General features: G+C 39.1%; 1 protein-coding gene across 1 annotated transcript in view; it reads right to left on the bottom strand.

Moving 5' to 3' along the window:
* PPP1R9A (protein phosphatase 1 regulatory subunit 9A) overlaps window positions 1–26933 on the bottom strand; it is a 148044-nt gene that overhangs the window by 38326 nt on the left and 82785 nt on the right. Inside the window, exons 4-6 of the mRNA XM_082320635.1 lie at window positions 25222–25326; window positions 9395–9530; window positions 307–462 (exon numbers count right to left, since the gene is read on the bottom strand). Coding sequence (XP_082176761.1) covers window positions 307–462; window positions 9395–9530; window positions 25222–25326 — 397 coding nt within the window. The remainder of the gene's footprint in view (window positions 1–306; window positions 463–9394; window positions 9531–25221; window positions 25327–26933) is intronic.

The raw sequence follows: 26933 nt of genomic DNA on the forward strand, positions 1-26933 counted from the left end.
TTTGTCCTCCTGGTCAAAAAAGGCAAACTAAGTGCTGAGGCAGAATAACTTCTGTGCTGAAAACTTAAATTATAAATTATCCTCCATCAATGCAACAGTCACCTGAAAGCTGATGCTAAAACACCTGCAAAGAACAGTTTCACTTCTTTTAAGCAGAACTTTTTGAGTCATTCAAAATACTAAGTATACAAACAGCTACAAATCAGCTCTAGTTTTCAAGAGAAAAAACAAGCACTGAGCATAGAGATAACTAGGAATCTAATTCCAATGAGATATTTCAGGAATATTTTCTGATCTATAACTTACCTCTTTGAATTTGTGAGCAAGCTTGCTGGTGTCCACATCACTGGGGGAGAACATGTCATCATTTTCAGGGAGATCGAACACTTCAATAGCCATGTCACCTCCTGGAAGGACAGGTCCCATGTCTTCATCTTCTTCATCTGTAGCATATTCCCCTGTCTTAATTTTATAGCATTTGAGAAATTCCAGTTATCCTCTTATTAGGCAGAGACTGTGCAAAGAATAATTAAGCTACTGTGCAAACACAGCATACTGCATACAAAAGAGGTTATCTTTTTCTTTAGCTATAATCCCAGTACTTATGAATTCTACCAGACAAAATACAACTCCACAGTAGTATTTCAGAACATTAAGAGAGAGAAGAAAACAGTGCCTTAAGCAATAAGAATTTAGTGCTTAAGCAGTACTGGCTCTATATTTCAGTGGTTTGCATCCTTTTCCAAGTGAGGCCTCTTTCCCATAGGAAGACCTCTCCAAATTTATCTCAGATTTAACAAGGAATCTTTTCCAAACAGAAGTAAAAGCAGAATAGGACCAACAGGATCTTGATTAGTCTTTTGTAAGCCATCTGGAAGAAGTAATTCTCCAGTGATGTTTCATGCTGAATTTGAAAATCTATTGGTTTGTTCTTTATAAACAAATTAATGATAGAAAAGTCACACCCACACAGAAAAACAAGAGCAGGAAAAAGAAAACAAGTGTCAGAGACTGTAAGTTCAGAGACTGAAGTCAGAGTTTACTGAATTTTCACCCTGAATAGGGAGCTGCTTCTAGCTAGTTTTAAACAGAAAATGCGTGTGTTTCATGAGCTGGTAAACCATGAGATGTGAAAAATTTGCTGACAAAACAGAATTTAAAAAAATCGTAAGCTGCAATCAGTATCTCAAGATTAAACAAAATAAAACAATATTATTGACAAGAAAAAGCTCGCAATATTAAACCCCAAGTTGCCTAGACAATCTTTTGCACATACACCTGTGCTCATCTCTCCCCATGCCTAAGGTGGCTGGGTACCACATTGCTTCAGTCAGGCTCCCTCTGGAAGCCGGAGTACATCATGTACGGATCACGAATAGCCTGCTGGCTATGCAAATGGCTATGCAAACATATTATAAAGCAAACACTTCCCTCAGGGCCACATCTGGATTTATACAGCTTGGGACTCAATAAATACATGGAAAAGGAAGGGTGGGGGAAGGGGTGCAGTCCTTCTCACGTTTACACAGTAGTAACACCAAAATTTTGACAGAACTACTCAAGTTTTTTTTCATGAGCTTTCAGTTCCTGAGATGAAGGCACATAATATTATCATCAGAAATATATTCCCAGTAGTGCTAGGATTATCTATTAGTGTAATTTTTTTGTCAAAAGAACTTTTCAAAACAACAGGTAAGAACTCAGATGTCCGAACAACAGTTCGAATCTCAACTTCCTACCTTAATTTAGTTTCCCAGCTGTTGTTTAGGCTTATGTAAATCTCTCTCAATTAAAAAGCACTGCATGGAAGCATGTTAAGTGTAGGCGCACAAGTACACACAAACAGAAAAGATATATGTATGCATCCAACAACAGGGTGATATACTTGCAATAAAACATCATAATTTCTTGGATAAATAGCACACAGAATCACAGAATCACGGAATGGTTTGGGTTGGAAGGGACCTTTAAAGAACATGAAAAATCTACATTCTCCTTTTTTAAAACCATTCAAGTTTTAAAAAACAAAGAAAGCTAAAACACACAGAAAGAGACCTCATCGCAGTCTACAGCTTCCTCACAAGGGGAAGAGGAGGGGCAGGCGTTGATCTCTTCTCCCTGGCGACCAGTGATAGGACCCAAGGGAAGGGCAGGAAGATACGCCAGGGGAGGTTTAGGTTGGGCATTAGGAAAAGGTTCTTCACCCAGAGGGTGGTGGAGCACTGGAACAAGCTCTCCCAGGAGGCAGTCACAGCGCCAAGCCTGACAACATTTAAGAAGCATTTAGGCAACACCCTCAGACGTATGCTGTGATTTTTGGGATTGTCCTATGCAGGGACAGGAATTGGACTCAATGATCCTTGTGGGTCCCTTCCAACTCAGGACATTTATGATTCTATGAAAGCATGGAATGATTTGGTAAAATCTTCTGATGTTAAAAGAACTATCAAAAAGAAGGTAAGTCACCAACATGCACAACCCATCCATACTTGAAACGTCACTGTTAATGCAAGCCATTTCTTAGGAGAGATATCTCTGTCTCTATAAATAGTTACATATTCTCCAGTGAAATAAACAATAACCATTTATTTTACATACTTTATATGTACTAAAAATCTCAGTAGTGTTCAACAAAAAAAGTTAACAGCTGTTTTTGCTTCTTTTTTCCTGATTTAAAACAGAAGCAAAGAACACACAATCTATCTCACTGGAATTTTCAGGCACGTCAACATTACAGCTAAACAAAACAACACCTGAAATTAAGTTTATCATTCTGTATATTTAGATGTCACACCCACCCACAAAATCTTCTGTTACGCTACACCTGTAGCAACTTCTGTTTCTATTTTATTCCACACAGCTACGCGCAGTCACTGTCTAAACAAAAAATTAGGCTGCTAACTCTCTTGGCTTTTTCCAGGAGCACGTAACACCACCTTCACACACCATCAGGGTGGTAAGATGCGGAACAACTAACTCTAAAATCCCAGAGAGATTTCAATGAAATGAATTATTGTGGGGACAAAATACTACCGCAATCCATGTACTGTCAATTTTGCAGTCATTATCCCTGAAAAATCTGTAAGGCGATACACAACTATCATTTTTACATGAAAAAAACCATCTTGGCAGGTCTATCAGCAGTGCCAAGGAAATCTCTGAAGCATGCAAAGAAGAGACAGAAATAGGATCGTTAACTAGCAAACTCATGCCCAGTTTACATAAAAAAAACCAGATCTGTCTCAGCTACATGTGTGTTTTAAAGGAATATATTAATTTAATGCAAAATCCTAATTATATTTGCCAATTTCGGTAAAAGAATAAAACAGATGAATTTAGTTAAAACCGATTCCTCCAAAGACTTAAAATAAAAAGAAGTACTTCATACAAAAAGAAAAATGAACACATATGAAGGACTAAGCTATACTGGGGAAAAATTCAACAGCAGGCAATATTCTGCTGGCCTGAGGAGCCAGAGCCTTTGAAGAGGGACATCAGGCAGCTTAAAATGAACACAAAGGAAAATCTTGCTTCAAATTGCACATAGTAAGTGTCAATGGGCACAGTCATTTTTGCTTCAATTAATGCAAAAAGTAGTCATAAAACCAAAGCACTGCAGTTTGCTCAGGTAAACAAGACAGCAGGGTGACACAAACACATTACAGAACACAGAAATAAATGGGACTTTTGCTTTCGTCTTCAAAAGAAAGGGATCCGATCTTATAATCACATGAAACACAAATTACAGGTTCAAAAGAACCGATATGTGCTTTAAGGAAATATATGTCATAAACTACATGAAACATACTCTTCCCGAAAAAAATTATCTCTGCTGACTTCTGTTTCACATGAAACTACTAGAAGGTTGTTCAGACCCTGCGCCAGTAAGCTAGAATGGGAAATTCAGTGAAAGCAAGAAGCAGCAAGGCACAGACAAAAGTTATTTTACTTCAAAATAACAAAGCCTTGTAAGGTTAACAGTTGTTATCATAGCTGCCTGAGGTTCCTTGCAATACATTTTGTTTCCTTAGCAGACAACAACAATATTATTATTTTACTCAATTGTCAATGAAAACTTACATGCTCTTGAAGGAAAATCTCGGACTCTTCAGTCTGTATTGGTGAGCAAAATTCATCCATGCAAAAGACCTATTTCTCATTTCAGTAGCATGTATGGCTTAAGCTTATCCCATCCACAGCAATAGTTTCTGATATTAGCCATTTTGCTATATGCTATCACAGCTAATAGCACGAAATTATCTTTATAAACATGAACTGCAATTTCCCACATTAAAAGGGAAAATGTGTTACTCACATTGTTTAGCTGCCTTGTAAATTCTTGAAATGGGCCTAACACTCCCAAGCAGAAAGAAGGAGCAGCAGCACCAGAGAGGGTAATGCAGACAGACCTTCCCCAAATCACCATAACAAAGGCTGCATCAAGCTAAATCTTTTGTTTGTGCTGAAACTCTCCCACAATCAGGGAACACCATTTGAAGAACTACAGAAATAACTCAAGCCCACCTCTTCATTTGATTTTTTGATGGTTTATACTTAATTCTTTCAAAAGAGCAAAGAAAAATATAATGGTATAGTATCAATCATTGCTTTTACAGGAGTGCTTCATATTAATGATGTTGGAAAACCTGTACTCTCTGAAAGATCTTGTTTAACAAATCTATTCTCTGGGTGTTAGATATTCAAGCACACTGCAATGTTTTTCTTTTTGTGTGTGTCAAGATTTTCTTCACTGGTTCTAATGTTGCTTTGCTCTCAGAATGTCCTGATAAATAAGAATTAAAAATTAAAAAATACTCAAATGACTATTAGTGATATTAAAATATGTTAAAACGTCACTTGCATAAAACTACTTGTCCCTGGCCACAGAGTGAATAGAATTCTGCAATATGTTATTAATGTCACATCCCGCATCACCACGTGCAGCCGTCAGGGGAACAGGTCATCTGCTTTATGTGACTTTTGCCATTCACTGTAGAACACAAAGAAGATAATACCATGTTCAAATCAAAATTCCAAGAAATGGTGGTATTTGACTAAAATGTGCACAGAACACTGTGTTAACACAGGGAAGTCAAAAAGTTTCAGTCAAGGATACAGGCTCAGGTCGTACTAAACACACTAAGTAGGAAATACAAAGAGTGCCTACTTCAAAGCCTTGGAGTTTTGTTTTCTGACAGGATACAGCAAATTAAAAGGATGTGGGATTTTAGGAAGCTAGACGAACTGATGATGAGTAAACTCTGCAGCAGGCTATCTAGAGGCAGCACCTGAAACAACATACTCTCCCAGCCTTATTGTAGTTAGCATTGGGAAATGCCAACACTACTCAAGTAAGTAGTACTTGAGAAATAACCGATACTACTGGCAGTGCTTGACTTGTAGGAGCTTAACAACAAATTGTGAGCTGTTGCACATTTATCCTGCTTGTCTTTGCATGGACCCCACTGTGGGCATCCCTCTTCTTTCAGTGTTCGTCAGTTCTGCACAAGGTTCTTATGTTTCCATGCAAACACTTAAATGAAAGAGCATCTGAAAGCATCCTGCAACCCTGTGACGACCTGCAGCCCATGACAACAGCAGATTCTGAAATGCAGGGATGCAGGGCATTTATATAGTAAGTGATGTTTCTTTCAGGATTACCTATATAGTAAATGATGTATCTTTTGAAACACTGTGTATTAGTGTGAATCTTCCCCAATAAATAACTGCCATGTAACATTCCTGCAAGGCAATGGAATGAGAAATTACAGCAGGCTAACAAGTGTCTCTCTAATTTAGCATCTGACTCAAGTCCAGTGCACACTGGCTGGCAGAAGTCAAAATTGTCTCAATAATGCTGCTATTTTAAAGAACTCAGATCCTTCTAAAATAGCTAGATGCTGGTTGGGCTATGATGAAGACTGTCCTAAGTTTCAAAACAGAGGAAATCCAGCCAGCTGGTGGCACAGCAAGATAAAACACCAGGACCTGCACATGCCTGGCACACGCTCTCTTCCTGTGATTTGGCCAGCTCTACCAAACACAGTCATGTGCAGTGACTCTGGGACTCAAACACAGATCACTGATTTCCTGCTCCGGAAACCTGATATGTTATTTCTGTCGTTGTGGTAAAGTCTCTGAGGCTCAGAATTTGACAGACTCAATGGAGGTTTGAATAAAGATCATTTTCTTGTTTATTTATGCAGCATTGTAGCTGGAGAGCCATGTTACCATTTTTTAAGAACTGTATGAAAATGAATAGGACAGTTTGACAGCTCTGAGACTGAGCAACTCCTGCATAATTCTGTGCCACCTCAGCATGAAACTCCTTACCCTGGCAATCCAAATATTCCTGAACTTCACGCAGTCAGAATCACCATCACTTTGAGGAAACGGACTTGAAAGGGTAGGTTTTTTGGTACATTTGTGGATGTTCATTCAGACAGTGTAAATCGAGATTTTCTTGCCCAAAAGATGCCCTGCTTACCAGAGCCAAAGAATACAGGGCTGGTAGTGGTGTGTGGCATATAGCAACATAAACCCAGCCACATTTGCCCTCACAGAGCAACGTGAGCTCCAAGTAGTAATGCTCGTATTTGACAGGAAATGGAGCAGAAGTGCTTGTGGTGACCAAAAATGTCTTTGAACTGTGTCTAATGTGCATTAGATCACAGCTTCCATCGTGTCAATTGCCTGGGAACGGTGCAAGTTATATGAGTTTACTTGGACAGCATGGTCAGGTGACAAAAATAAAAATATTCAGGATTTCTGCAGGTTCCCAATAAAATCTATTTCTGATAAGTCTGTTAATTAATAAAGGGAACATGCCTCATTGCATACTTTAGTAACTACACCCCAGCCGTCTATTCTGAGAATAAGTTTTACCACCCCCCTCCCAAATATATACATGGCATCAAGTAGGAAATGGGTACGATCTTCAGTAATCCCGATGTAGTTTTTGAGAACTGAAGTACTGCATTTGTTCTGATGCCTAACTCCTTCTCCTTCCAAAAGAGATCTTTGATGACACTCTGGATCTCCCCAAGTACAAGTAATAGTACATACTCCCCTTCTTAAAGGTCATTTCCAACCTAAATAATTCTATGATTCTATGATTCTATGTCTTTTCCCTTCTTCTTCCTCCTTTCCTCACATACTGCATAAAAGTCCCCTTTGCACTGCAAACAGTAACGGCCAAAAAGCATATCATGGTCACAGAGGTGGTTATCATCCTCAGTGTAGTGCTACGATAAGAAAAGATGCCTTTAACTCTATTAATCACTTGCCTTATCTTATTTTGTCTCTGTCATCCAAAGGCACAACCAATAGAAAACACTTTGTGCATTTAGTATTTTTGGTGTTAAAAATTTATGCAGTGAACAGGGCGTAAGAGTTTGTAACCATTGAATTGCAAGGACAAGACGACACATCACAAAAAGTATCTGATACCTACTTATCCCTGTCCTCTTTCACTACTGTGCTGAGAAACACTTGCATGGTCATCAGTATGAAAGTGTCACTGTCAGCATCAGCACAGCAAGAATCCCTACCGAAGGCTGAGGTACTACCAGGATCAGTATTGATCTATACGGTTTTAACGTTTTCTTTATTGCCAGATCTTGAGTTATGACATCTGTGCGGTGCATGAAGGTAAGCAACACAAACCTTTGAGATTTTTTGCAGGTGGATGCATCCTCTAGGTAAAAGGTGTAATGCAAATCACATAGGTCTACCTTCAGCTGCACATCCCTCTACGTGCAAGTACACAGTGAGAAGCATTTGAACATCAGGACCCACCTCTCCTGCCAATATGAAAGCTATCAAGACTATGTTTACCATAAAATGATATCATAGGTCTTCAAACTGTGATGTCCACAGCATGCTGTGATCAGTTATGAGAAGTCTCTTGTTCCAAAGGATAGAGGGAGTTGTCTCTTTTGTTTTTGAGAAAATTATAGAGTTCCTTCAATAAATCAGTCAAGATCTTGAATTTTAATTCTAGACTAAACAGAAGTTAGAAGACTTGCATATTTCAATAGTTTGAGGAGGGAACAGAGAGGATATGGATTTTCTAGCCTTCACGGTCTCACACAGGCACACATAAATATGCTTCCCCAATACAGATGACTATAACTTTTATTTATATGAGTTAAATATGCACCTATGACAGGATTCATTCTAAAACATATTAAAATATTTTTATTTTTAATATCAGTGGAAATTCAAGTAAGTGAAAGCATCACTGGGGCTAGACATGATTTTTACTTAGTCTTCTGCGACACTTCTGATTGTTCTGCCCTATTGCTAGTTTAACAGTGTGTTTCAAAATCCAAGTGTATCCTGATTTTATCTCAGAGTATTTTTTTTCTCTATTACACTGTTTAGAAGCCTTGTCTCAGTACCTAAAGGAAAACTAAACTGAAATAAATGCATAGCCTGAATTCTCTGTTTCCCCTTCTCTATCGCCCCCTTCCACAAATAAAATAAAAAATCTGGCCCAGGATGAAAACACACTAATACATGGAGCCTGGCATTTCAAATAATATTATTCCAGATAATGTGAAATGAAGGTGGTATGCTTGAGCTATGTGGAAGTGGTTTGTTACAACAACTGTCTTTTACCTTAACCCAGCAGCTAATTTAGGGAGTAACACAGACCATAGTCTTTGAAAAAGCTCTCATTAATCTTTCCAAGTATCTTGGTATTTAGGCATATTAGGAATTTCAAGAGAACAGAAAGAAATTATGGAAAATTTACTGTATAAAGTTGATAGTTTCAAAACCTTTGTATTGGGACACGAGGCACTAATTGTGAACATCAATACATGTTTCAGACAAGGTAGATTAATTCTCCGTCCTGTGGAATATCTGTTCACACAGAAACAAAAAGCAGTGTGTGGAAGGAGGGGTCTTACCTGGACTTTTCAGAAAATTTCTTAATGTTCTGAATTAAGAAGAACATAAATTCTTCCAGGGGAAAAAAAAAAAAAAAAGAAAAAAAAGTCTAGAACTTCCTCAACCCCCTAAAAGTTAGAAGGCGACTTTTACTGTTTTCACAAAAAACTAGTGATTCAGTGCACAAGCAAACCAACTTTATTCCCTGATTTCGGAAAAGCATATGCCTTCAGAGGAAGAGCAATGATTACAGAAGCATCGACCAATTTGATGTTTGCTCTTCTGGAACAAAACAAATATTTTAAATCCATGCTGAAAAGCTTTTCAGTAACTTTGTTCTTCAAATAAGATCCATCATCAAAATCTGTAAAAATCAGCAGCAGAGGTAATGGAGAGGGCCAAAAGCTGACCTCTGAGTGTCAATTTAAAAGAAGGAATTAGGAATAGAAAACAGAACATTAAAAAACATCAAATAGTGAAACACCAGACAGTTTGTTACCTCATCATCATCTGCATCATACTGTGCATAATGCTGCTCCAGCAGCTCTCTCTGGCGGCGTTCTTGTTCTAGAGTTTGGCTAATCAGCTGCGCAACCTCACTCACTTGTCCCGGTTTTTCTCGTCCAATTACAAACCTATACAAAACATTAGTGAAAAAAAAAAAAATTACTCCTATTGTTTTACCAGAGTTCTAGATTTTTAGCTGTGTCTTGTACAGAGGGTAGCCTTCTCCTCCAAAGACACATGGCTGTGATTGTTTTAAGTGTGTTCTGTGGATGACATTTGCCAGAAGGGCACTGTGTCTAAGACTAGGAGTGATCAGACCATGACAGTATTCACAGGAGGGGGAAAAAAGAAGTGACCACTAAAGCCTTCACTCCAAATTCTGGTAAAAAAGATTCTCTGAGTTTGAGCTTTACAGACACAGACCTAGAGCGGGGCAATTTTTAAAAAATGTATCATCACTGCCATTCCCTTTAGAGCAATGTGTTTCCCAGAAGCCTACAGAAGACCAGATGCACAGTAACAGCACAGACACGCTTCTGGCAGCTCGTAGTGAAAGGAACATGCACCACAGTAATGTCTTTCTCCATCTTGACTTAGAAGATATTTCTGAGCTTTTATATTTGCCTTCCTCCTGTCTATAACAGAGAATCAATTTCCGCATTTTTACATCTGACAGACACTATTTCCCTAATTTTAAGCTGCATTTAAACCTTTGTTTTATTTTAGGAACTTCTGTTGCTAAGGAGCATTCTTCTCCACTGTCAACTATTGCTGAACACTGGGAGCCCATTTCTTTGGCTTAACAAAAGACAAGGGAAGTGCCTCTTTCTTGGTTGGGACTTACAAGGCTGCCTACCAATCTTGCTTTCAGCAACTGAAATTCAGAGTTGGCTTGGACTGTAACACTTTTTTTCAGCACAGCAGCATAATGGTAATTAGATATTTTGCTATCTATAGTATTAATGATAAACACACATTATACAGTACCAACACACTGTAAACTACTGAACAAAAGCACAATCGAAAGATGTCATGCTGAAGGAATATTTTCTTAGCAGGCTAGAAAGACAATTAGGTAATTATAGATGAAAAAAGTATTATGCAGAGCTGAAAAGCATGATCAGGTGACACAGATACTGCATATGGCAAATTATGTGTTTCCACAACATTTGGCTCAAATGTTGAATTTAATTTATTATTGGAATGAGAAGTAGAAATGTGCATTATATCCCATGTAAGCAAACGATTTTTGTTAGTACTGCCTATTACTGTATCCCATGTAAGAAAATGATTTTCATTAATACTGCCTATCACTGTTAAAGTCATTTGGGATTTGGCATCCATGTGTAAGCCAACTTCCCACGAGTGAATGACCGTGAGTCCCTTTCCTATGCCAAACAATCTGTCAGACTCTATGAAGTCAGGCACTATAGAAAGGAACACAATTTGGAGATTATTCCAACATCATTAAAACATCCAAGTCAGTAATTACTTCCAAAAGGATAAGAAAGGTGAGAATTAGCGACTCCGTTTGAAATAATGACACGAGGTGCTCTGAAAGGAATTTGCAAAAAAGTGTGTTACTTTAAAAACATTTATAGAAAATACAGCAGAAACTAGAACAAAATCAAGGAAATAACATCAGCATTTTAACCCTGATCAAAACAGATCACAGTCTGGCACTCATATCCTACTATTATGAAATATGACATTGGTTCTCAGTAATGATAAAGACCTTGGGCTGAAATAAAAAGAATGTTTCTTCGTGGCCCCTATACTTCATCTGTTCTGCATACTGACTCATAGTCAGATCCTGTTTCCTCTGAATTTTAATTTTAGAGCCAAGTATTACAAAGACTAAACCAGCCATGTTTTCAGTCTCACTTGGGAGGAACTTTTGATATTACTACATGAAGTAAAAAAGGATTCAACCCATATTTGCTATGTATTTGTCTCCCCTAGTGTAAAAACAAATTAAAAGAAAATATGGAAAAAAATAACTTCCATTTTAAACAAACATTTTAAGCAACATTATGCATAAGTATTATTTATACACAGTAGAGAGAGCATCATGTTTGTAAACACATGAGGGAGATCACCAATGTGATAAATTATGGAACCACACAAAGTGATGCAAATACTGTATTCCCTCCTGCCCTCTACCTGATAATAGAAAATATGTAATGCATTTGAAGGCCGGTAACTCCTGAATATTTAGGAGTGGTTTTGACACATTAGACTGTAATGCAATAATATTTTCATACAGACAAACAAGTTTAGGTAGGACATAAAAATGTAAAAACTTATTAATTGAATTTTTCTTCTCATGCCAAAGCCACTCACAGTTTACAGTGATGTGATTTTCAAGGCTTGAATCATATGTCAAAATGAAGTTCTTCAATGATACCTGAAGCTGTTAGACAATACATGAATAAAGGCTTCAAAGTAATGACAAAGTTTAAAGCAAATGTTTTCCAAAACAGAAATACGCAAGGAACGTTTTATTTTCACACTATTTACTGCTTTAAAGTGAGACATTTCCAAAGTGTCTGAAAATAAATGTTTAGAAGCATTCAGTCTACGATTGATATCATTTCTAGAGAACAAATTGTAAGTTTGTAAAATGGAATACTACATTGCCAACAATTACAGTTTTTACAAACTAAACCAAACCTTTTGTCATGTTACATTCCATGACCTTAAAAATACCATGCTGCATGTAATTATATTTAAGTTGTAACTAAAATAAGCCATAAATTATAAATTTATAATTTAAAGAGAGATGAATAAATATTTCTCTCTTAGAAAACCATAAAGCAGAGGCAGTTATTAAAATGCTAAGCATGAATTAGATCTTTACACCTAGCATGGCTTTAAATACAAGAACTATCATAATCTGAAGTGTTTAAATACAAAAGAGAGACATAAGGTTGTGATTCACTGACCAGAAAATTAGTCACTGAACCATAATATGCACACTTCAACAAAAGTGGCTAATTATGTATTTCGCATCATTCTGGCTCACCAAAATTAAGCATATGCATTTCAGACTTGATTAATTAGTCTCAAGGGCCAAAAGTATTATAACAAAGAACTATAAATTCTATCAGCAATAATGTATTTAAGAAGCTGGTTACGTTTCTGGGTATGAGACAAATGAGGGTTTTAAAGCCTTTAAACCTCATCACAATAATATTCCGCTTAATTATTAAAGCCAGCAACTGCACAATAAAACCCAGCAAATCTGTGATGCTGTACTACAAGCTATCACTGTACTACATCTCAGGCCATTACTGATTATTTCTGATGTCCACAAAAAAGAGAGAGGAAAAAACAGTACAGAGAAGCAGGGCATGAACTGACCTTGATATTCAGAGTTACATACAATCTAGCTGAATTACCAGCTGTGAAATATTCTCTTTGGTTGTGGTTAAAACAAACAAGGACAGAGCTAGGAATATAATTAATATTTGACTCTATCTTGGATTTAAGAAGATCTAAAAACCCACAATATCTGGAGAAATTGAAAATTAAACTACAGTAATGGTGGTTAAGAAAAGCATTCTACTGAAACTGGCAGCAACTCCTACATCTCCTGCAATCCAGTCATGATTTAATGATTTTAAGGCACACCTGATATATGGCTTTCTGCATATTTCCAGCTTTTATTAAATGAGGATCTGCAGACCTGTGCTTCTTGAAATAACAAAACATAATTTATTGATTTTTTTTACCAACGATGGGAACCAGAAACAGTATTATAAGAATTGATTAAATTAAAAAATATTTCCATTTTGACAGAACTTTGGTACTAGAAAAATGTGTGAAGGCACTAACTCTGTGACACAAAACTGAAGTTCTGCAGCATGGATTTTTAGTGACATGACTTGATGATTTCTCCTAAAAATACTTTAGGCATTAAGTGCTCAGCTAAAAATAATTTAGCATGGATTCCTTAAATTCAACAAAAATCAAGTAAGAATACAGCAGACATTCTAAGAAATAGAGTGGGTTTTTTGCTGCAGCAGGATTCACATTTTTTTTTCTAACCTTTCCTAAAATATAGTTTGGTCAATAAAAATGTGCAGTAAATTTCATTGTATTTGAGGGAGTTTTACAATTGGATTTTAAAAATGGTTTTCCTCTGAACTTTAAAGCACAAACCTGCTTCTGCTACCATTTATCTAATTTATTTCAAGATGTCTTCAATTACTTACTCTGGCTGCTTCCATTAGGATAATAGTCATATAATTAATCCAAAGTGCTAAAAGTGGTGTGAACCCTGTAAGAAGGTAGTTTTATTTAGTTACAGCAGTGCAAGCTAGAACTTGTCAGGTTTTCATGAAGAAGATCAAGCTCTCTTAAAAGACGGCAGCCTCAGATGCAGAGGTCGCTGACTGGACATATGGAACTCACAGCCTATGAGCTTCCATTGCACTTCTTCAGATCAAATGATCTGAAACGTAAGAGTCATAAAGACTCTTTGAATCATTGAATAATTTAGGTTGGAAGGGAGCTCTGGTCCACCCCAGCCCCCCACTTCAAAGCAGGGCCAACCTTGTAATGGCCTTGATCAGCTTTGAATCTCTCTAATGATAGGATGCAACCTGTTCCAGTGTTTGAGAAACCTCATAGTACCTTTTTTTTTGGTGAAAATATCTACTCAGAATTTCCCTTCTGCAACTTCTGTTCATTGCCTGTTATCTTGTCTCTGTACAGAGAGTACAAAGAAACTGGGTTCGTCCTTTCTACCTCCTGGAAGGTAGCTGAGACCGCAGCAAGATGCCTGTAATCCCGTTCTTTTCTTCCTACTGAAGATGTTCTTCCCACCTCTTCCCAGGGTGTTTCCTGCAAGGCTGCTCTCTAGCTCAGTGTCACACAGGACTATGCTGCTCCAGATGCTGGACTCACAGTTGCCCTTGCTTCATAAGGTTTCTGCCAGCTCATTTCTCCAGCCTGTTGAGGTTGCTGAACAGCAGCCCTGTCTGTTAGCCTATCTAACCTCATCTGCAAACTTGCTAACGGTGCCTTCTGCCTGTAAATCCACACAGCCCTCCCCTGCACCAGAGACAAGCGTGTGCATAGCAATCTTTAAAGCTATTAGCTGTAACCAAGAGGAACTGAGGGTGATTGGTAGAAGGAAGTAAACAAGGTTTGCCTGGAGATTAGTGACGGTAGTGACCCAAAACTAACACAAACAAGTGAACAGGAGCTAGCCTGGAGACTAGCACCCAAAGTAACATGAGGAAGTTCTGTAACCTCCATCCTTGTCCCCAGACCCAGGATGAAGTAAGCTGTGTGCTGTACCCCGAATTTGCCCACAGACAGCAGGACTCCAACTTCTCAGTGATCTGAGCCAACATGGGTGTCCTTTTGCCCAGTCAGCAGTGAGGATGGATGCATGGGAACATGACTTCCTTGGTGTGGCCGTGGCATGAGCTGCAGGTAACATGTAAACGTAATGTGCCAAGAATGAGATGTGTGCGGTGTGTGCTCTGTGACTTGCTGTTGTTGTTGCTGAAGTAGTGGTTTGGTTAGTATTATTTTTTATTAATTTTATTTATTTTTTATTATTTTTTAATTTATTTTAATGATTAAGTATTTGAATTAAACAAGGGGTCATCTATTTCATTTGCATAACCATACTCATACTGATTGAACAACTGTCACAGCACACCATGACAAAGTCTGGCGTACGCTACATGGGCAGGAGGCACCAAAGGTATCGAGAGCCATATATGAACCCTTGCACTCCAGTGCCATTGCTGCCCTGAGGCAAATTGTTGGAGAATGCAGGAAACATGACGATGTCCCTGCAACAATATCCAGGTCATTAGCCAATCTGTGGAAAAACTGAGGCAAAGCAGTCATTAATTTATCTCAGACTTTTCTGTATCCTTTGCAACGAGGTCTCCTGCTTCACTGAGCAGCAGGCCTGGCTCCATGGAGGAGGGGAGAGCAGTAGATGTTGCTTAAATTGACTTTCACAAGGCTTCTGGCATGGTCTCCTCTGGTATCCTTATATCCTCAAAGATCAAGTGGGTCTCCTGGGCTCTTCTGTCCTTCAGGGCAGTGGTCCCATAGAATCCTGCCAAGCAGATCCCTGAACAAGCCAAAATTTGCTCTCCTGAAGTCCAGGGCTGTAATTCTAATGTTCATCTTCATTTCTTTCCAGTTCTTAAACTCCACCATTTCATGATTAATGCTCCTAAAGCTGCCACCAACCTTCACTGAAGAACTGACCAGTTCCAAACTGGTCATAAACCTGTTTGTGAGTAACAGATTTAGCAGACTGCCTCCCTTAGTTGGCTCATTGAATACTTGTGTCAAGAAGTTATTTTTGATACATTCCAAAAATCTCCTGGATTACTTGCAGCAAACCATGTTATCCTTCCAGTAGATGCTGGAGCAGTGTAAGTCCTCTCTAAGTTCCTAACCATAACCTCTGAACTCTCTTGTCACTTGTTGCAAAGCAACGGCTAGGTCACCCTCCCTCCCAACTAGATTATGGGACCTGTTGGCAAACATGCTCTTGCCTCACTTTGTCAGGTGGACCCCTTCTCTCCTCAGCATTTTTCATTCCTCTAAGAAGGTCCATAAAAAACAGTGCCTCCCCTGCAACATCAGCTGCACAACCAGGGGCTGTCCTACATCCAATCCTACCTGCCTGGCATGATCAAGAAGAATACCCCTTATGCCCTTCCACCCTAGCCCCCAGAGCCCTGTGACACAGAATCATAGAATCACAGAATCATAGAATAGTTTGGGGTGGAAGGGACCTTTAAAGGTCATCTAGTCCATCCCCCCTGCAATTGGCAGGGACATCTTCAACTAGATCAGGTTGCCCAGAGCCCCATCCAGCCTGGCCTTGAATGTTTTCAGGGATGGGGCATCCATCACCTCTCTGGGCAGCCTGTTCCAGTGTTTCACCACCCTCATTGTAAAAAATTTCTTCCTTATATCTAGTCTAAAGCTACCCTCTTTTAGTTTAAAACCATTACCCCTTGTCCTATTGCAACAGGCCCTACTAAAAAGTTTGTCCCCATCTTTTCTATAAGCCCCCTTTAAGTACTGAAAGGCTGCAATAAGGTCTCCCCGGCGCCTTCTCTTCTCCAGGCTGAACAACCCCAACTCTCTCAGACTTTATTCACATGAGAGGTGTTCTAGCCCTCTGATCATTTTTGTGGCCCTCCTCTGGACCTGCTCCAACAGGTCCATGTCCTTCCTGTGCTGAGGACCCCAGAGCTGGACGCAGTACTGCAGGTGGGGTCTCACCAGAGTGGAGTAGAGGGGCAATTAAAATTTGTAGGCTCCCCTTGATTGGGCAGCCTGTAGCAGACACCAACCACAAGGTTCCCTTTGTTGCCTCGGTTTCTAATTCTTACCCACAAGCTTTCAACCTGCTCGTGGCTATTCTTCAGAGACACAGAATCATAGAATCACAGAATCATAGAATGGCTTGGGCTGGAAGGGACCTTAAAGATCATCTAACTCCAGCCCCCCTGCCATGGGCAGGGATGCCACCCACTAGAGCAGGTTGCCCAGGGCCCCATCCAGCCTGGCCTGGAACACTGCCAGGGACATACTCAAGGTCTTCCTCAGTAGTATGAATGGTGCTGGTGCACGAGCAGCAAAGTAATAGCTAAAGTGCCAGAAGAGCCTCAGCAGTCTCTCTACAGCATCTTGGACACAAGCCCCTGATAAACTATGCTACTATCAACACTAAACGGATATTGAATCAGACAATTAGGAAGTAATGTAAAAAACCCACACACCAATATTAATGCACTTAGATTAATTATTCCCACAGAAATCAATTCTAGTCTAGGAACTCACTGACGCATTAGTTTTATTCAAGAGTACTTCAAAAGCAGCCAAGGGATTCAACGTTTTGGCACCTCTCCAGGTTCTGGTCCTTACATTGCACTGCTCTTCTGAGTGTGCAGGTAGAGAGAATCTCTTCCATCTCTTCCAGACAGCCTGACAATATCCCAACACAATGCTTGCATAAAAGGTTTCCTTGAATACATGATGATAATTTAATCAGCATTCTCTATAGCACCACACAATTCTTACGGGAATGGCCAGCTCAAAGAAACACATTTGTAAATCTATGCTTTAACACACCTGCATGCAAGTGGAGCACATACGTCGGCTCTGTTTAAAAGACAAAAGCGCTACCTGGGAATGTTTCTAAAACCTGACTGCATTTTGAGATGAGATCTGCCTTCCCTCACCCTCACCCCTGCTGGCATCCATGGGAAGGATCCAGGAAGAAAATACAGGTGGGTCACAAGTAAGCTGCTGAGTGCAGACCATGTCCTTGATCTGGATGATAAGGTGATCCACATTCTAGGCAAGCTGGGACACCCTCATAGCACAGTCCAGGGGTAGCTAAATGCTCCTACAGCACCATCCCTGTGGCTTGGCGAGTTATCTTGCAAGGATGAATTGTGGGTATTTCTGCCCAGCTGTCACAATGTTGTATCAATCATGTTAATCAAGGTGCACCAAAACTGGGTGGGAACTTCCACAACACAGTATCTTGGACTTCAAAAGAGTAAAAAAATGAGCTAAATAAACATTTATGATGCTACTTGAGTTGCAGAGGTAGGAGTTTATGTTTAGATCCAACCAACTTGAGGATGAAGTGATGCAGAACCCGTCAAGTTGTTCCTTTTTCCAGGAAAGGAAAAGAAAAGCCACTCCTAATGAAATCCAGCCCCGCTGAATCTTATTAATTCATGTTATACTTAATTTTAAAAACAATACTCTAGGTATCTAGCAAAATGGTTTATAATTCAGCCAAAATCTTTTAAATGAAGATTTCTCTATGTATTTCACACTTAAACATATACTTTCCTGTCCAAATGTGCAAATATTTCGAGAAATAACTTGCCATAAAATTCAAATTAGCAAGATCTCAGGACATAGGGGCTATGTTTATGCCAGTAAATTAAACAGTGCCAGGGAATGCTCCCAAGCACTAGTAATTGATTATCTACACTATTAAATCACTGGAACAGTCTCTGGAATGGTTTGCCCGAAGTTAACTAATTTTCTACCAAATAATACTCATCGACACAGTCCAGGAGTTAGCAAAGGCTAAGAGTTAGCTTGGATGTTTCCAACGGACAATTTGGATATGGCCACACTGCTCTGAAAGGTAAGAAAGTTTAATGGTATGAGCACTGACCACTCTGGTGCCAGCTGGCCTCAGCGCCGAAGAATAGTCTGAGGCACAGTTCATCTACTACAACAGGCACAGCCAAGGAATATAAACCAGCAAAGCAGTGGTGAATGCAGTCTTACCTCACCGGTGCTAAGGGACCACAGTACTTGTGAGTAATTTTTCACATTGTTCAGCACGCTACTCCTGGTAGTCTTATAGAACGATTACCAGCGCTTGTAGGAGTTCTTTGCAGAGACCAGAAAGAAAACAGCTCACATTACAGAATCTTTAGTATAACCACAGTGGAATAAACAGGAGAAATCTACGCTATTTTGGCGCAAGGCATCACAAATTTAGTTTCTGTTGGGTCCGTGATTCAGGTTTATCAAAGAAGCAGAAAGTGCACCAAGAACACATGGCTTCTTAAGCAGCCCTTCATGAAGTCCCAGCTCAGCAATCAGCACTGCAGAGCAAAGGGCTTTTCTTTCCTCTTCCTTTTCTCTCCTTGGCTCCGGCGCTTGGATTCAAGGAAAAAGAAACAGGCAAGGAAAGAAGAACAAAACCATCAACCCCAGCCAGAAAAAAGACAACATAATCCAGCTCTCAAAATCAGACATGGAGTGTGGTATTTTTTTGCTTTTGGATCCTGTCTTATTACCCAGGACTGAGAAGCAGTACAAATCTCTCCTGCCCCTTCCACAACATGGATCTGCAGTATGGAGAATGCCTGCAAATGTTTAAAGGACAGAGCTGTTTCATAGCATAAGAGCACAGGTAGGGAAAGTAAGAAGGAGCAGGAGAAAATCTGCACAGGCACTGGGAGAAGAGAAGATGATTATCTAGGGGAAGGAGTCACAAAAATAAAGCAATGCTGTTCACTGTTACTGTGAGCAAACAGTATTCCCACCGGGGTACATTGCTGCTGGCTAGATCCTGTGGTTGACTTCATCTGTCCTCTATACTGTCTTAGTGCTTGCAAAGACACGACTGTATAAATGACCTTTCCAGATGTTGTGATATTAAACAAAACTAACAGCAGGCATGCAAATACTATTTTCTGAGACAGTATATTTTCCAGAAAAAAATCAGCTCAAGATGGGGTGAGGAATTAGCTGAAGAAGGAATAAATGACATATCAAGTTGGTGTTAATTAAGAAGTTAATATTTTCACTTTTCACCCTTTAACTGCTCCTTGTATAAGAGCTATGTAAAAGAAAAGTAAAAACTTAATTTTTGTCTGAAAGACTGCATTTGCACTACAGTAAGAGATAAAGAAATTAGGCTGTGAACTGGAAGTGGGAGTTGAGACAAAACTCTGCTTTGAATTAAAACCATCCAGATAAGAAAAAAACAAAAAAATGGTAATAAATGATTCTTTATTAGAACAGAGAATAGTTAATAGTGGAAAGCCCCAGGGTTTGATAGTTACACTGCTATTGTTAGAACCTACTCTTCAATGATGTAGAAGATTAATTAAACATGGCAAAATTTGCTAACTAATTAGTTAGATTCTTTATTAAGATGGGAAGACTTTGACGCATTTCAACAGAATTTAATTAAACAAAAACTGGTAAGCTCATTGGTAGGTTAGAATTAATACAATTAATTACTTTCAAGGTGGTGCAAATCATGAGAACCCAAACAGGTTTTGCACAGGTTCTGTGTGGTTCCCTGAAAACTCGAGAACTGACTCAGAAAAGCACCACAAGAGCATCCGCTCAGTGCCTAGCAACAGTTTGGAAAGCTGAGAAAATGCTTAGTCACATTCATACAACAGGATACGGAAGGAGGACACGGAATTTAAAATTCGCCTCTCCAGTACAAAAACTGAATTTGGTTAACTTCCTTAAAAGAAACCTTTGATAAAAGCATACAAGCAGCATACGAAGGACTGGGATTTTCCAATGACTCTCTCTCATGCAAGACCCTTTCTACTTATCAATGCAGTAAGTCTTCCCAGGGCCATGTCCTCCTTTCCTGGGACCCTGCCTTTCCCAGAGCTGTGTGGGCACGAATCTTTGTATCCAGTGAGGCAGAGAAGTGCAGTCCCCACTGAAAGCTCCCATATTTGTCCTAGGAGGGACAGAGACAAGGTAAGTATGGTAAAAGGACAAACTTTTCTCTGTAAAAGAACTAGATTTTCTCTCTTGTGGGCGTGTTCAAGAAAAAATAAAATTCCCTGGAGGTATGCAGCTCTCCAAGTGAGCTTTCTCTGGTGAAGACATTAGGGTCCCCCAGCACCCTTTCATTATGGTGAAGAACAGGGGGAAAGAGTGGAGTCACAGAGGCTCAACATCACCCAAGCCACTTCAGTGAACTTCAGGTCTGCTATTCAGCACCACAGTCCATGAGAAGACTGCAAGCAAAATATTACAGGAGAAGCTCCGTGACAGGATAGGGTTCCCACTGTCAAGCTGCCTCCTTATCCTATCTTTTATGATTGTAGGCACCACTCTCAAACTTCAAGTTGATGGATTACATCCTAAATGGGGTCAGAAGAAGCACAGAACAATTAGTGATTGCCTGGCGCTGCCCTCTGACTGATCCATTAATCTTAGAGCAGGGGTGACACTCAACAATATTGAAAAACAACACATATTTCACAGGAAAATCCCTCCTGCATATAGTTGAATTCTTGAAATCCACCAATATGAGATATTAGTAAAATAAATAGTTAAGCAAAATTATAAAGAAGACTTGATAATTACATCAATTGAAATTGATATTTGCATCAATTGAAATAGCATTCATAGTTGTATTTGCGAGATTAGAGTCACGAGGACACTAATTCTCACCCCTAAAAACAGAAGCTGATTGCCAGCTGGGATTATGAAAGAATTCCTTCTCTTTCCTTTGTCTCATAGGCTACCAGAGTACATCTGGTGGGTGCTGATTATCTTCCTGTAAAACACTGCAAGGAAGAATAGTTGAATTTATTATCATTGGAGAAGCCAAATTGGTCGGGTCAATGATCTTCCTTTATGGTATGACAACTCTTCTGAATAGTCCAGTACTTCAAACAATGGATAAAAGAATCATAGATGCTTATATTTGCTCTTCCTTCCCCCACTCTCACCCTCACCTAGAACAGTTCAAAAGGTAAAAGCCATGTCTTCATTTTCACAGATTCTTTACTGTGTCAGCTACAGACAGTCTGGATACATTTTTCTGGCAGAAACACTGCAAAAATCTATTCTAGGTCAACGACTTCCACTGTCAGGATCATTGAAAAGATGTTCAGAAGGCTCAAAGGAGAAAAATAAATCACTAAGTAGTGGTATTATGCAAGCTCCCTGAAGAGGTATTGACTGCATTTATCGCAAAGAATTAAGAAGTAGCTTTAATGTCATTCTGTTCATGAATGTCCTTTCTTTGCAACTGATCTCACATAATAAACCCTGCTACAAAAACTGGCACGCACTTTGACTAGATCAAGTACAAAACGATGGTGTGTATGTAATGCTGTGGGTTATAAACGTGACGTAACGCCAGTGAAACACACACAAATCTCTTGGGTGCGCAGGCCACCAGGCAGAAGAAAGGTACACACAGTTTATGCTATGATCACAAAGATAACTATCTTGTGGTAACTATCAAAGGTAACTAAAGCAGTTCTGTAAAATCCATTAAACTGACACTATTAAATAACAGACGTGAGTAAGTATGTATGTCATTTCTCCTGTGAAAGAAGGATTCATGAAGTTGCCTTGCCTTCAGTTAGGCGGGGTGTGAGGCTGTACATTGCCTACACACTTGTAGTTCAGCTGGGCCACCCGCCGCAGGAACGGCAGAAGGTATTTATATAGCAACAACCTCTTCCACTGCTCTTGCCTCCCGCAGTGACACGGATCATTAATGGCAGCTGCCACGGAACGGTGCGCTCAAAGGGCAGTAGCACCTCTCCCTGCACTGCCAACAGGCAGGAGCTGACGGCTGGGGGCAAGCGAGGGATTTTGCTCCAGAAGATCCTCTTATGTTGTCCCTAAGGTTCTGGAGCAGTTCAGGTGCAGAGGTGAGCACTGTCTGCCAAAGAGGGTGGAGACGAGGGATTTCTCCATCCCAGCTCTAACCCAGGTGTAAGCAGGAAGAGAATCTGTCAGAAAACAATTGTTCTCTCCACAAAACAAGTAGCAGGCAGGGCTCTTTTGTCACACAGCAAAGGAAAAACAGCCAGTGATAAAAATATGTCGTGTTCTTTCATATCTAAATTCATCAATATTAGCTCTTGCTTTACAAGCAAATGTTCAAACCTACAGTGAAGCCAAAACGTCAAGCATGATGAAATCTCCACCTCCAAAAACCAGCTTTCTGGAACCATTTCTGATTTTGAGTAGCTAAAACCAATACAGTTCATCAGTGCCAGCAGAGCATCAGACAACTCAACGGTCCCGGACCTGACCAGAAGCCAGGCAGGAGCCTGTGCCACACAATGCGTAGCCATCTTGTCAAGTCTCGCTCCCAGCCTACCACAAATCAGGCAAAAAATCGTGCATTTCTCAGCTGGCCTGCATAAAGCAGAAGAGTAGTCTTTCTGAGTTTTTCTTCCATGAAGTTTTAAATGAAACAAAAATAGGGGGAGTTGCACCAAATTCTACCCATTCCTTTCCTCTAATTAGACATATGCATTAGTAAGATGCTGCTAACCACATATAGTGTGCATATAGATTCTTCTATACCCATTTTATTTAATAATATTTTAATATTAATTTATATTATAATTCGTATTATAACGTATTTTAAATTTTATTTTAAATTTAATATTATTTTATGAGGTTTTTAAATCTAGTTGTGACACTAATGCACTGGGTTATTTTTCCCGTGAAAGCTCAATATCTTAAGCTTACTTCCAAGGACAAATGTAGGAGCTCACACATCTCTCCTTGATAAATGAGACCTGTCAGAAGCCAATGATCCCAGTGCACAGGATACATAGTACACCGGACGATGTGAGCTTAACAGCGATGAAGAAATACTTTTTACAGTCTACTATTTTGTGACAAAAGGGTCTAGACTGCAACCAGTCTGACTGTAATTTAATTCCCAAGAGAATATTCTGGGAGCATTCTGTGTGAAAATAATTTTATGTTTCTTCCTTCCTCCAAACCTATTATTTTTCCATGGAAGCAAGTATTCTATTCTGTAACCTATGCAATAATAATTACACAAACTAAGCCGATTCTAAATGTATATAATACATATGTTTTATGTGAGCACTGTCTTTTTTCTTTTTTTTTTTTTTGTTGAGCTAAAACATCAAACAAAATATACACAGCATTTGTTTTGTGTATTGAAACACAGGAAGACATTATTCTCTGTCATAAGGATTTTATGTTCAAAGGTCCCAACTCTGCAGAAAACCTAGTAAAGTATATACTCATTTTTATAGTTAACTCAGTAGGAACACTCACAGCACGTGTGAGCCTTTGCAGAAATAGTACTGATGTAACTAAAACTGTAAATGTTACACAAAACTATATTCACCGGTAATTACACTACAATTTCTAGTAACTTTTTTCCTAAATAACCTCTTTCAAATAAAACCTTGATCAACCATTCCCAAGATTCTTTGCGGAATCCACATCCCAACATCATTCCTTTATGTTGTGCGGGAACAGCTATGGAATTATAGTGGAAATGTGCAGCCAGCATATAGCACCACCATCTGAGGGGGACTGCATATATTAACACCAGTAGTTTGGTCATGGTTCAAAAGAAGTCAGCCAGAAGAACTCATTAATTCAAGAATTCAGCTGTGTTCCCTAGAGAGGATTTTGAAAGAGAACCAAAGGGTGACTACAGAATGGCTCTTGCTTTGCAATATGCCAAAGATATTTTTGGATTTATTTTGTAACGTTAAATCTTTACTGAAATTAATAAGCTATTAAACAGAAAAGCTATGTGACTGCATAGGTTTTTAAATGGCAAAACAGTTCATTTCTAGGGAAACACTGTCCTTATTAATCTACAAACATTTTACAGCCTTGTATTTACATTAGTTCAGAATTTTACTTGCAGTATACATTAAATTCTCTAGCCTATTCATTATTTTATGGATTTTTACAGGGATGCCTTTCAAGGTACTACAGCATGGGAACAGAGAGAAACTCCGAGATGGTGCAGGGACTCAGGTAGCTCAATGAATTAATACTGGGATGTTCCTCTCCTCAATTCGGTAGCTGTTAACACTACTGCATCCAGTACTCTCTTCTCCTCTCTGCTGAGGTGGCATCTGCGAGCACCAGGGTGCTCACTGCCTTACTCCTCCAACCCTGGGGCAGTAATGTGGCCAGTCTCCCCAGTGGAAGAGCAGGGAGGAGATCAGTGGCAGCACAGTTTCCATCTGACCAACACCCATGAGCTTCGTCATTCCAGCTAATACAAACTGTTTGAGGTCCATGGGGATCTAGACCAGTGAAGAATCGTCTTCTGTGTGCGATTTCAGCTTGTTTCAGTGGTCATATTTTAAAACTCTAAGCCAAAACAAAAATCTGTAATAGCATAGCTCATCCCTGTCTTGGGATAAAAGCAGAGAAGGCACAAAGAGAACAAAAAACTCTGATTCCACCTGGGCATACTGACACTCCTGTGAAAAAAGACAGGTAATCTGAAGTATTCAATCACAATTTTTTTTCGTCTAAAATACTCACCTGACTTTCCCTTTGGTGTTTCTAAGAACAGCCGCAGCAAAATTTTGCGTTACGCCAACCAGACTGATGCCATCAACTTCCACAATTTGGTCATTCACTTGGATCCTTTCAAGGGAAAAACACAAATATATATAAATAATTGTGTGAATTCTTGGTGAATTTTCAGGAAAACTTAGCATACAGAGATCTTTTTAGTCCGATTTTAAACAAAGACTTTAAATAAAAACTTGGTCATAAAAAGATTGAGGTAAATATGAAAAACGCATCATCCCTTGCACACAGACATCTCATAAATCCAGCTTCAAAGTTACCATTACAATTAATAGCATCAATCATCCAGTCACTTTCGTGCTGTATATAAATACAGCAACACAAACTCTTGAATTTGTCATATGACTTAAATTAAACGAGATACTTGAACAGTTCTTCTATCATACTTTCCTAAGCCAATCTCGAAAAACAGCATAAGACATAGCTCTGGTATTTCATGCTAATGGAAAAAAAATGTGATATTTAACTAAAACAACCTGCTCATCTGTGGAGAAAAGAGCTTGTGCATCAGACTTAACTGTGACCTACTCTCTTAAAATATTTCATCTAACTTGCGCCAAAAAGATGAATTCCCAGCTTAAGTGTGATCTTGCTGCACACAATAAGATGACCTTGGACTGTTTTAATGAGGACTCTCTCTTTGAAACCAAACACCTATTTATAGTCAATACACTGTTTGATGCAGGAAAAGTTAGGTGGAATAAAAAACATGCTGCTTTTATCTGAAGCAAGCACTGCTACAAAATCCCTAGAGCAGGCATTGGACTCTTGTGGATTACAAATGCTGGGAAGGAGGACTGCTATACTAAAATGTCCTCTAGAAATGCACGAAGTCCTATAGTTTCAAAAACTAAAAAAAACCCAAACCAACACATTCAGAACTAGCAAAAGGGAGCAATTTTCAAGTACTTACATGGATGTTACTGATCCAACCGATACAGTTTACAAAGGAACCAAGAAACAGCTATGAAAAAATCCCATTTAAATTATATGAAAACACCTAAATTAAGCTATTTAATATCTTAGGATAGCTTAGTGATAAGACTTCTTTTCAAAGAACAACAGAGGCTTCAAAAGAGGGCTGAAGCATTTTGACTTGGAGTACTAATTTCTCTGTCAAACCTGAGGCAATGCTTTGCAGTTCTACAGGTGTTCAAACAGTATCTTCAGTTCTTTGGACTCCATTGATGAGTAAGAAATACAAGATTTATTCTTTGGCAGCCTCACACCACAGCATGTCACTGTGTTCTGGGCAGGATCTCCCTTCTGTATATAAGAAACCTTGAAAAAATGATCTTCGCAACAGTCTATAAACTCCTATCTTGAAAATCGTATCAGGCATTTTAGTCTCAGAATTTTATTTCAATTTTCACTGAAGCATTTAATAAAAACACCAGTCATATTAAGATTTATTGTATTTTGATACTGTAAAAATGATTTTTTTTTTTTTTTTTTTTTTACTTTAACAAACATGAGGTGCAGTCAGATGGCTGCAGGAGTTCCAGGAAAAGAAGTTTAAGAAGTTGGTGCCCACTGAGTAGGAAGCTGTCACCCTCTTGGCTGAAAACTAAATGGTGAACGAACAGATTCCTTTCTGATGGCAGTTTAGCTACAACACTTTACATATTTTACTGTGCAGTGGACTAGCAGTGGTCATACAG

The sequence above is a fragment of the Platalea leucorodia genome (assembly GCF_965183815.1).
Source record: "Platalea leucorodia genome assembly, chromosome: 1".
Taxonomy (NCBI): Eukaryota; Metazoa; Chordata; class Aves; order Pelecaniformes; family Threskiornithidae; genus Platalea; species Platalea leucorodia.